Genomic DNA, 13504 nt, shown 5'->3' with positions numbered 1-13504 from the left:
AATTAACCCTGACCCGTTTTTCATCTAGAACTTAACTAGTTAACTGTATATCATAAATGAGTGTACATGTCCGCATTTCAAGTATATAACTTTATAATTTAATTAATTGGTGTTTAACCTAAACAATATGACTCACCATAACACCTTTTCTTCAACGGATAGCACATTGGATTCGAGAAACCTTATTAGTAAAAATACTCTATTTAAATATAGTGACTAACCCTGATAACTTTGCCGTCAGGTAGCACGTTGGACTCGCAGAAACTTTTCGTCAAATTTTTAAGTTCCTCCCTGCCACCCTCGGGATATTTTGTTGGCGCCCACTTGCGGTATGCCCGCTTCTGGCGGTTTGCCATCACTAGCTGGCGCTTTTCCTCAATCTCCTTTTCCGTCATGATACCTGTAAATATGTTTAATCGACTGTAAATAAATTTAATCGTTCTTTTAATGCCTGTAAATAGATTTAATCGTAAACAGATTTAATTAAATTTGATACTTCTTTTTTCACTAAAATATTTAATATTTATGTTTCTTTGTCATGATAACCTGTTGATTTTAATTAATTTTTACAATTTTTTCATCATTATTAAAAGTGAATTTAATCTTTGTTACTGTAAATACTGAAACATTTGATACATTTTTGTAAGTCAACTTTGTGATTCTTATTTAGCTTGTTATATACTAAAAATTGTATTATTAATTGTTAATGATAATTGACACATAAAAATACGAGTAAGTTAATTTGAAAATTTTAACTTAACATCAATTTAGTTTTTTTTTTCAACACACACTCACAATCACAAATTCATACATGAAACTAATTCTGTGGTTTTAGGGTCATCACCTACGTTTTAACACTTGTAAGTTTTTAATTGGTTGCTACTTTGTTTGGTTGTTATAATAATTTTGTTCTTGTTTTTGTAATTATTAGAACATTTTATGAAAATAATTATTTTATAAACTGATTTAGTAGTCTCACACTTGTTAATGCAACAATTTTTTGAATATCAGATGTTGTTTTATCATGTACAGAGAATAGTTTAAAGGTTTTACTAATAAAGAAAAGCTTATTTTTAGCTGTCCCTAAAACATTAAAAACTTCATTTTGCGTTTATACCATCAACAATTTTTCTTTCTAATTTAACGTTACTGCCAAAACATTTAAAAAAATATAATTAGTGTTTATAAACTTTTAACCTAAATATCGACAACTTAATTAAACTAAGTAATAGATATCCGGAATAAAATACAGAAGACTTTTTGTTAAATACTAAACTCAAGGTTATTTATACAGATTATTTCAAATTTGTGCTTAAAAACGTGTTTAATTTCCTTAAAATAAAATCAAAGTGGTTGTTCTGCAGAGCTTATGATATAACCTGTCAACTTTGTGTCTATAAAAAGAATTAAATGCATGTTTTTATAAATAGATTGTCGTAAAGAGTTGATGTTTTAGCACGAATTTTTTACTTGCAATGAGTCATTCAAGTAACTTATTTGCATTTTAAGTGATGATTTAAGTAAAACTATTGTTTTTTAATTTCAATACTACTAAAAAAATATTGTTATTTTTCTTTTTTCATTTAAATTTTGCTCTTTTTATCTAATTTATTGCATTTTATATTACTACAGGTCTTAGAAAAAATGTTAATAACTTTATTAGGGTATGAAAAGAAACTCGTTTACAGTTGTTATTTAATTTGTTTTGCTTTAATTTAAAAAAATATATAATTTGCAAAAGTGAAACTTTTTAAACTCACAAGGAAACTTGTTTATTTTATTTTAAAAAGTAATTTAACACCTGTTTATGTTTAATTTTTAATTGTAATGTTTTTTAGTCTAATAACTACTGCAAATTTTTATGCAGGTTTTAAATAGTTATACAGGACCACTTTATTATTCTATGAATAATCATGCTCATTATATAACTACATACTTTCTATTGATGATATGTAGTTTAAAATACAAACTAAATTTCATCTTTGAACTTTATAAATTATTAAATTTCAAGAATAGCTGTATTAAGTTTCATTTCAATTTTGTTATAATAAAAACATATGAAAGAGTATTTTCTTGGAATAATTCAAAATAAAATAGTCTTGAAGTTTTTAAGAAATCATAAGACTTTTTTTAAACGGAACCCGGTCACATGTTTTAAAAACATTTAAATTTTTTGTCTGTTAGATAAACACAACTTGTTTGTGATTTCCTTTAATTTCAATCTAAAAAAATATTTTATCTTACAACAAGTAACCTAATAGTTGTATTGATAATACATAATATTGTTGATATAAAAGTGTTAATAACTGACCTAATAAACCATTTTTGATCAAGTATATGTGATCAAAAAAAAATTATACACTTCAACACAAGACTTAAGACATGCGACCATGACCCAACCCAAATATTTATTATAAATTTGTTTGTAAACAACAATTTTTAATTGGCGTTGAATAATAATGGAGTTAAAATCACTAAAATTTCTCGAAACCCACAAGGACAACTGAGTCTGAAGCATTTCTACAGCATAATTTTAATCATGAGATCTCAAGCAAAAATTTTTTCTCAAATTTTTTTTGTTTAATGCATTTGTGTTATGACCATATTAAGTCTTGAAAAACAAAGAGTTACTTGCATGTGATTTTTTCACGGAAAAGTGTAGTCTATAACTTTTTAAAAGATTTTTAGATTATAAATTCTATTTATAGACATGAAAATTCATTGTTGTCTATACATGATTTTCTATTTTAAAAACTTTAAAATAGCATAAAAAGATAAAAAGTTTACAAAAGTATAATTACTATGAGACTTGAAACGAGGTGGCTTTTTAAGAAAAACCAAGAAATTTAAACACAGGTGAATTGTTGACGTGTTTATAAGTTAAGAAAAATTTTATGTTTATTCAAAAAAAACAACTTCACTCAAAAAACAAAAATAAAATCATTAAAACCTGTGAGTTTGTAAACCACAAAAAGATTTCAACCTTTTTAAGAAGTTAAATGTTTTTCAACAGGTGTTTTTATTCAAAAACCAAACTTTCTTAAACACGTGACTTGAAAGTATCATACTTATTGTGTGTTTAACAGTTCACACTTTTTCAAGTAAAGTAGATTTCATAACAACGAGGTGTTAAAAAGTGATGTTTTAAAAACCCAGCCCAACTTTTTAATTCATATTTACAAATAAAACTGCCTGAAGCAACAAAAACATCACATTAGACTCACAAAAGTTTGCGTAACTTCAAAACTATTCAATATTTTTGTAATTACGAAAGAACAAATATTGACTCATACAGCAGAGGTCAATTGGTTTTGTTGAATTTTAAATTTAAAAATTAAACTGATGTTTAATTGACGTGGACAAAACTTTAATTTGACTTCAAAATTACTTTTGCAAAGGTGATTTTTAAATGTTTAAATTAATTATTTTGGTATTTGTGTTTTTTGCGAAAACATTTATATGTCAATTATGAAATTCTCCAATATTTTTTTGAGCTTTAGTCAATGTTTGCTGTCAAGTATGATGTTGTAGAAAATATTTTTAAATGTCAATTACGCTACTCTTGCACATTCAGTGATAATTAAATTACTTGAAATTATTGATGGAGTATTAACATTAAAGAATGATGTAACTATATGTGCAATTTTTATATTAACTAATTTTATAAGAACTTATCTTTGAAAAATTGTTAGTAATAAAGTATCATGTTTTAAACTAATTAGAATTTTATCCTGCAAACTTTCTATTACATATTTAACTGCGTTACAGATAATTATTATGTATTACTTAAATTATATAATTTAAATTACATTAAATGTTTATTTTTATTGGTCATATCAGCATTAGATTTAAACTAATTATTTTACTGTTGTATAAGATAATCAAATTTCTTTTAATACTTGATTTTATAACAAGTTTTACTGAATTTTATCAACAATAATATGTTAAAATTTTTTTACTTTTTTATTATACCAATCATAACAGAATGTTTAAGATTACTCTTAATATTTTATTTCATAAAAAAAGTTACTTAAACTTATCCATATATATATATAACTTACATTCTCTTTTCATGCCGATTTTGATAATTGTATAAATAAGATGTTGTATAAAATAATTAAATTTTTTCAATACTTGACTTTATAACAAGTTTTACTGAATTTTATCAACAATAATGTGTTAATATTTCTTTATTTTTTATTAAACCAGTCATAATAGAATATATATGGAACTTACATTCTCTTTTCATGCCGATTTTGAAGCACAATCTCAACCTGCAAGCTTGGCAATGCTTGCGCTGCTCCTTATCAATGGTGCACTCGTTGTTGTTGAGGCACACAAACTTCTTTGCGTTCTTGATGCTACGGCTGTATTAAGAAATTACATTAGAGGTTACAGAAAACTCTGCACAAATGAATAACTCATTATGTCTAACCAATATTCTTGATACTACGATTGAATGAAAGAGTGTTTGGGAAAAGAGTTTAGAACCTTTAGTTAAACGTATGATGAATGTTTGGGGTCATATAAAACGCAGGGTTTCCTAAAGAAGCGATGTTGCCCCTTACTGATCGATTTTCTTAGGTTATGGGGCAAAGGGGGCAACTAGTAAGACTGCAACAACTTACACTTTACAACCAAATTATTAATTATACATTAGTAATAAAAGGGGACTGTATTTTTTATTTCTGTAAATACCAAAATAACTTAAAAACAAATGTCAGGTTAATTAAGTTTTTAATCCATTTTCAAATCGTAGCAAAAGGATTAAATTTGAAGAAGTTGTTTTTTTAATTTAATAAATTGGTTATATGAATGATGTTGTAGAGTTATTTAAATCTTTTGAAAAAAATTATAAGTTATCAGCTTATGGTTAGTAAAAACTTTAGTGAAAACTAATAAAAGTTTTATATTTTTGAATACTAGTCAAACTTTATACCATACATCTATAAGACAGAGATATTATTAAAAGTATTGAAATAAGTTTATGTAACAATCTATGCTTGGCAAATTGAAAAACTATTTTAATCAACTGTAGTAGGTTCTAAACGTGTATGATTTTATCAGAGCGCACCATAAAAATTACCCTTATAATTTACATGACCATATCAAACGTTTCCCATGAAATATCTTTTATAATAAAATAAATTCAATAAATAACCGGAAAAATCCCTTGCACCCCTCGCAGGTCATGGCGTTGAAGTGGTATCCGGTAGCTTTGTCGTTGCAAACTCCGCAAATTTTCCAAGAATCATCATCATCCTGCACGTTTCTAGAATCATTAGACGAAGACGTTGTTGATGACCTCGATTTTCTGCTTCTCTTCGCCGTCACTTTCTTTCTGCGCGTCTTCTTACCTATTTGTTACATGCTGGGATGAAAATTATATTGAGACATTTTATTTATCACTTTTTATTCAGAAATATAATATATTAGAGGTATTCTTGTCCTTGTGTTATTTAATGTTGACAGCATTAATATAACATTTGTTATTGTTTGATACAAAGATGTAAAAAATTCAAAAGTTTGTAACTTAAAATATGACATCACAATGAAAATATATACCAGCTGAATATCAAAGAAACTTATTTTTATTTGTAGTACATTTTATCACAAATAAAGCAAGTTATATATGTACTTAAAATATAAAAATTATATTATAACGTCACACCTGTTGAGGTTGAGGGTTGTTCTTGCAGCTGAACCCCTTGTTGTTGGGGAAACCCCTGTTGTTGTGGGGACGCGTTGCCAGGGAACTCCCCTTGTTGCTGGTGGGGGGAATACCCGTACAATTGCTGCACCGAAGGGGGATACCCTATAGAGGACTGGGGCGACGAGTTTATGACGTCGTAGGTCTGCTGGAACGCTGAGCCTCTGTGGTGTTGTGACGTCACAATGGATTGTCCGACGGGGCTCGTGCGAAGTTGTATGTTTCTGTGAAAAATATTAATAATAAAAATATGTTCTTAATATAGTATTAAAATTACACTATTTAAACAATTATATAAAAATAATAAACTCAGATCATACTCGAATAGCCACTAACTATCTAAAAATATCAAAAAATAAAATTAATTGATAAAAACAAATTTTTAAGAAAAAAAAGAAAGCTTCAAAATAAAAAATACAGGCTTAGATTTAAGAAAAAAATTAAACCACGTATTCTCTAAAAGTTATTAAACTTTTCCGTTTGTAATTACAACAAATTTTATATTAAACCACATCAAAGTTGTTCGAAGTTTACTCTCAGTAGATTTGTATTATAAATTAGTAGCTTTAATGTAAAATAACTTTTTACCAAAAAATGTTTAAACTAAAATTAGATGTTCAAATAAAATAACCTTTTTTATTTAATCATTATCTTACCAGCAATCTAAATTTTATGAGATATATATTTACTTGAACAATTTGCTTAAAATTTTGTGGTCTTTTTCAAGGACTTTAACATAAAACTTAAAAGTTTGTTTATTCTAAAACTTGTTTAGTCAGTTGTTATTCAATTATTGCAAAATATTTGACATATTTTTAGTTAATGTTAATAAACAAGTTTAACAATGTTCAAAAAACAATTAAACAACTTTAAGTTTATTTCAAAAAGCTTATCTAACTTATAACCTTAGTAAAATTATGTTTATCTGATTTAATACAATAAAACTTTATCGATTATATTATGACTTAAGAAAAAAAACATATTTAGATTAAACTTCTAATTTTCTAAAACTGTATCTAAAACTAATTTTTTTTTGCAATTTAAGATACACTTTTGTACATAAAAGCTTTTATAGTAACTATGGTCAGAAACATATTAAATCATTTTAATAAAAAACTTAATACTTATCTTGTTCTCTAAAAAAAATATTTTATACATTGGAACCATTTATTCACGACAAGGTATAAAATAATTGTTTTACAATACTAGATTTAAACAAATTAGTTATTATAAATTAAAATATAACTGGATTTATAATAAAACATAGATTTAGAAATATTTTTCAGTTAAGACAAATAATAGTATAATAATAATAAATCATAAAAGGTGCATAAAATCAGCACCTACCTGTTCAATGAAAAGATTTATCAAAATAAAACTTTATGAGTCATAATTTAAAATAGTAATCAAGTGTTTTCGTAAAAAATATATAGTTTGCAAATTCAATACAGCAACTTTTCAGAAACAAAACTAAACCTTCGTAATAAATAAATTTTCCTGTAATTTTTTTTTACTTATACACATGATAAAATAATCAGTTTATATAATTAAACTATTTATTTGAAAAACCTGTTCAAGGGTGAACTTGTGTTTTGAAACACGATGTTGGGGTAACTCGGCTCCTCCTTGATTATAACCCCGTTGAAGTTCTCGAAACTGTGGTGGATTTGCTGGTTGGCTATTTGTATTTGTTCCGAGCAACTAGTGGGAAGTTTGTACGTTGGAGTTCTGTTACAATTGTGTTAAACATTTACTTTCTATCTACTGAACTACGGAATATATGATTTACAAGATTTAAACTTGTAATTTTTATTATATATGTCCTGGACAACACAATAAAAGTGGTGTGCGACTCGATAACCGAAATGTTTTTTTGTGCACCAAGTCCTTAGACCAAGAATTTTGAGCGTTTTTTTTTTTGTAGTTCGGTAAACTACTTAAGACAGAGGTAAAAAAATGTTTTATTTGTTTACTTCAATCACAAGCTTTGAATTTTGAGTTTAATATTATTTTACAACTTTTTTTATCTTATTTTTATGAGTAATAAAAAAAAATCCGCTTTTTCTTAAAAGTTAAACAACAGTAACATAATCATTCTTTTTACTTTAATCTTTAAAAAAATTTGTTAAATTAAACTTTGCAGTAATAAGTAGTACACATTATCACAATCAATAAAAAAATGTTAAAAATAAACTAAATACTAACTTGGGTATTAATTGTTGATTTCCATTATTGTTGTTGTCAATTTGTGGGAAATATGCAGAAAATTGATCTGAAAATAAATATTTTGATATCACCAATATACAAGAATATTTTTTAAAGTGTTTAATGAAAGTGGCCTTGAACTTTCAGTAATAAAAACAGCATACAAATTGATTCCACACAAATTTGATATGTGTGGAGCGAAAACATGTTTTTAAAAGGTTAAGAGTAAAAAGTGTGTATAAAGTTATTTGAGTTAATATAAATTGAAATGAATAGAAATTACCAGTTTGTTTACTATCAAGTAATTTAAATTAAATTAATTCTGTTTTAGTAATTTCAGTTGTAACAGTTCCTACGAAACTGAAGTATTTATTTGCTATCAAATTGTGCAAACAACACATTTATTGTTAAACAACTCACTTAGTACAAAAACTTTGTTTGAAATTAAAATCAGAGTCATGACATTTAAAATTCTATATTGAGTTAAGATAATAATTATAATTGTTTTTTTTTTGTTTTGCAAATTAATAAAAAAACAGTTATTAAATTTGAATTGTTACAGTTCTTATTCTATATATAACATAAAATAAACTTATTTTCATTTACCACGAAGTTGTAAACGACAATAAATAATACAAATGCCAAAAAACTTTTTTTATTTCTAATTTAATTTTGGAATCAAAGCAAATTGGTCACTACACTTTATTAGAATATAAGATACAACTAACAAATAATTAATTTAAAAAAAAGGTGATTGAAACCCGCCTGCGAAATTGAAGTTTATTTTTGTATTTGAATCTTATAATGAAATTACATAAACTAGTTGTACAAAGAATCAAAGAGTTTACAACGAAAATAAACTTAAATGTTAAATCAATTTTTTTATTTAAGTTTATTGATTTGTTTTGAATCTAAGACAGTAGGAAGCCTAGTTTTTATTTTTATTGTTTACCTTTTAAATCATCAGTCAAGGTTTATTTCATGATTATCAAAAAGTAACTTTAGAACGGCAAATGTGGAAACAGTTAAAATTTAAAACCAGGTCAGTAATTAGTTAAGCCAAGAAAATCCTTTCCTTTGGGAATAAGCATTTGAAAGTTACATAATAACAGTTTCTACTTGAGGTTTTGTAAGTTTTGTTTGTTATTTGAATGTAGTAAATATTTTGAAACAGGTTGTAAATTTGTTTATTTATTTTTCCATTTGGTTAAACTTGATGACTTTCTTTTTGACCTTTTTTCATGTTTTTGGTGTATAAAATAACTTCATAGTAATAACAACTTATTTTAACCAAATATACTTTTGAAAAAATTAAAATTTTAACACAATTGTTAAAATATTCCAATTATTTATCATAATAAAAAAATTTAAACACTTAAACTTGCAAACTATTGTACTTTTATAGGATTATAGAACTTTATTCAAACAATTTCTAAATAATCCCTGTAACAATGGTTAGTTTTTGAATATTTATTATCTTAGTATTAGTTAGATAGTTTAAATAATATGTGTTAAACAAATTCTGAGTTTTGCTTATAATAAAGTAACTTTTTCTTATAATTTAATTGTCGATGTTAGAACTTCTTTTATAAAACTTTCTACATAATTAGGTAAACTAATTAGCTAGTTGCAGAATTACTTTTTATTTTAATATCTGATTTAGATTTTTATTACACAACTTTATATTTTGCCAAAATTTTGTTAAACTGTCGTTTTAAATTATAAATTTGACTAACATATCAGAAAATATCATATTTATATATGATGTCTTAAACCATTTTTTAATTTGTACAGCAAAAATTTATAGGTTTACTTAAAAAACTATTTTATTAAATTTCTATTAACCAATTAAAACTATGTGCTTTAACTTACAATATATATAATTTAGATTATTTGAAAACTTAATTTTATTTATGAATCATCAAATTTCTTGAAGATTTTTTAAACACATTTAACTTTAATAAAATTAATTATAAAAACTTATAAACATATATCAAACCATTATACTTCTAAAATATTTTTTTTTCTTTTTTTTTTAATTTTTAGGTTTACATTCAAATTTGTTAAGAAAAAATTAAATAAAAGAAATTATTTTTCAAGTCAATTTTTGTAAAAATTTTAAATTCTTCATTAAAACCTTAATTATGCCAACAGTAATACGTATTTTTACTAATAGATTCATGAAAAATACTTATATCAAAAAAAATAAATGCACTTTAAAATTTATACACTTTTCAAACAAGAAATAAATTCTAATTTGGAAATCAACCAATTTTTAAGAAAAGTTAAACAAAATTAAATGGAACCAAATATTTATAGATGGTCATTTAAATCAATTTAAAACTTTCACATTAAGACTGTAAATTACAAATAAAACTATCAGCATCTTTCCAGCAAGTAATCTGGTTATTGTAAGGTTGCAGAACTAATTATTGAACAAAGGAAATCCTTTTTTTGTTGTGTATGTGATAGAATTTGCAAAGAAGTGTTAGCATAACTAAAAGTTTAAGAAATAAGTACCCACTAGTAGAGCTAGAACTTCAAAAAGCTGCAGTAATATCTGATGCATACTTTTTAAACAAATTCAATTTTAAGTTTCCCTGTAAAAAAGTTTCCCTTTTTATTTACACCATAGTTATAACTTAAACATGTAAACTTTGGTGAAATTTTCAAAAAACTCTTGGTCATCTCATAAATATCTTAAAATCATTTTATTCAAAACTCAGTCCACATAAGCATTGTTAAAATATTTGTATAGTTTGTTAACTTTTTAGACAAGTTATTTGGAAGTAACTAAATAAACCTTAAAACATTCACTTAGTTTTTCTACTCATTGAACTGAATAATTTTTGATACTCTATACAGTTATGTTTTATTAAAAGCAGAACACTAATTTTTAAAATTTAGCAACAAATGTGGAAATAATTTTTGTTGAATTTAAATGTTTTGTCTCAGAAGGCACCTTGTTTAAAAATATTGTCACATTCTGAGTTAAAAGGTCAATATCACCCTACATGTAAAGCATCCAACAACATGTTAAAACAGCACTACCCTCACAATAGAAAATCATGACAACCATGCAGCTCAAATAGTGCTTCTACGTTTAACTAATTCTATTTATTTCTGCTGCTTGTTTAAATATCTACTTATGCTATCAACTTTTTTGCAACTCTATGCTTCAATTTAACTAAATAAAAAACCAACCAATGCTAGATTTACAATTTTTAAATTTATTTTATCACTAATAAAACCAAAAACCAACCATTAGAAGGTTTCTTAACGTTCTGGTCCTGGCTGTGGTCCTGAGCCTTTCTCTTCATTGGGTTTTCCCCATTAGGTGGCGCCACGGCCATGTATTTTGAATTTTCACCATTAGGAGGGGACACGGTGATGAACTGTGGTCCAATTGTGAGCGAGGCGGGTCGCTGGTCAAAGTTCATTCCTGCTAAAATTTATTTGAAAATAATTACCAGCAGTGGCTTTTTTTACCACTGTTTTGAACTAAATTAATTTCTTAATAACATTTTTACTATCTAATTACGAAATTGTAAACTGTTATTTGTAACTGCAAAAATGAGCCCCCACCTTTTATCTTTCCTAAAGTTTTTTAATTTTAAATATACTTTATATACAAAAATTTATTGTATTTTATTTTTTACATAATGTTCCAAATAAAAGTAACTTAACTTACTAACTAAAACTGGCATAGTTTAACTTAAGTACTTTCCAATTACAACCTAATTTATTTATATTTTAATTACATTTTTGTAATTCATAGCTCTCATTAGATAAGTATCAAAAAGTTTAGGGTATATAAAAGTTTAAAGGATTCAGCTAAGTATGATAGGTGGCACAATCAGAAAAGTTTTTCAATCACATACAATTAAATACCAACTAAAAAGTTTAGCCACTGGTTCTAGTACTCCATCAGATTTAAGAGTGTTTTTCAAATCAATTAAAGACTGTCTTTCCTTTTCCTTTTTTTCATCAACCATTTGGTTTATAGCTTTTTCAGCATCAAAATCAATATACTCTTTAATTGAAGCCCAATCATCATTCCACTCAACAACCATGTTGTCAAGTAACCTGTCAACGTCAAATTCATCATCCAGATTAGTTAAAGGCTGACGTTGGGTCACACTGATATGTAAGGCCTTGATATCCTTATTTGTGTCATCTTGTGATTTCAACATATCAGACAACCAAGAAGTGTCCATATTGAAGATAAGTTTAAAATAAACTACAATAAAAGTATGAAACAAATTTATTAGAATATTTCAAAATTCCTCAATTTTCTACAAATATTATGTCAATTTTTTCGGTTTTTAAACAAAGATATCCGCTCAAAAACCTGTATATTTATAGTTAAGCAGCTAAAAAACAAAAAATTATACTATCAGAATTAATGAAAAATGAAACCTTCAAAAACTATATAACTTATGGAAATTTATAAATAATACCTAAGCAACTAATATTAAAGAATCAGCTATGAAAAAACTACTTATACAGTTAAAAGATTATATTTAAAACAAATTCAGTCAACAGTGTTTTAACAAACTAGACGCACTTCAACTTAACTTTTAACATACTAAAACAATGAGAATTTTCAGCCTTTATATAGGAAATTTCAATTTCCTCAAACAATAACACAAAATTATGAATAACGCTATGAAAGACATCAAACAATAAAATAATGATATTGAGCAAACTTAAAATTCATTCTTCCGCAAACAAAATTGTCATGAAAAACTTCATTGTTTTTAATTCAAGTTATTTTTGGTGACGTTTTGTGCCATGCATTTTGTTGCAAGACAATGCGGCGAATGACAAACAAATATTTTGCTAAACTTTTACGTTTAAATTTGCGTTTAAATTTTTTCAAGTTTTGTATGAACTTTTGACTTCATATCTATGCACTTACAATACTTGTGCATAAAAGAATAAAGCATGAAAATTACTTCTTTAGTAAAAATAAATAAAAATTTGGTACTATTGAACTTGAAACACATAGGCCACCTATATAAAAGTTGACATTTTATAAATTGTTAAAATAATATAAACATTAGTAAAACCAAAAACATATTAAATTAAACAAACAAACAAACAAACCAAGCTGATTCTGGTTGACAATGTTGAAATGGTTTGAAGTCGTGTTGTTTTCTATTGTGGGGCAATCACTTATTTTCATTATAAAATGAAAATAGTATTTGTTTGTTGCATTTATTTAATAACAATATTATCTACAAGCTGAAAATGTATTAAAAAGTTTTGTAATGCTTTTGAGCAACAAATTTGAAGCATAAGTTATAATTTTTTAGTAAATGTGAGATGTTTTGATTGGAAAATAATAATATCTGCATGTCAAAATAATTTATAAAGCACATTTTTTTTTTTAAGTAAAAAGTTTCAAGCATATGGTCTAATACTTCTTTTAAAAAAATATTTAGTTCATCTGAAAAAGTTGAATAACTTATGCAACACAATTGCATTTCTTTATTTTCCATGTTTACCTGACATTTCAAAGTTGTTCTTTATACTAATCATTTGTATATTAACAGCCCTAAATCCTAATTTAAGCTACAAAAGTGT

General features: G+C 25.5%; 1 protein-coding gene across 2 annotated transcripts in view; it reads right to left on the bottom strand.

Moving 5' to 3' along the window:
* The window catches only part of LOC145843937 (vitamin D3 receptor-like), a 49619-nt gene extending 36455 nt beyond the window's left edge, over positions 1–13164 (bottom strand). For both annotated transcript variants that reach the window (XM_082951217.1, XM_082951216.1), the window contains exons 1-8: positions 13025–13164; positions 11178–11360; positions 7916–7982; positions 7280–7438; positions 5672–5934; positions 5162–5357; positions 4237–4367; positions 222–400 (exon numbers count right to left, since the gene is read on the bottom strand). In XM_082951217.1, the coding sequence (XP_082807343.1) occupies positions 222–400; positions 4237–4367; positions 5162–5357; positions 5672–5934; positions 7280–7438; positions 7916–7982; positions 11178–11360; positions 13025–13103 (1257 nt within the window). In that variant the 5' untranslated portion in view covers positions 13104–13164. The remainder of the gene's footprint in view (positions 1–221; positions 401–4236; positions 4368–5161; positions 5358–5671; positions 5935–7279; positions 7439–7915; positions 7983–11177; positions 11361–13024) is intronic.
* Positions 13165–13504: the final 340 nt, after the last annotated feature.

The sequence above is a fragment of the Thalia democratica genome, chromosome 9 (assembly GCF_965202585.1).
Source record: "Thalia democratica chromosome 9, ktThaDemo2.hap1.1, whole genome shotgun sequence".
Lineage (NCBI taxonomy): Eukaryota > Metazoa > Chordata > Thaliacea > Salpida > Salpidae > Thalia > Thalia democratica.
This window is presented reverse-complemented; position numbering and strand designations above follow the sequence as displayed.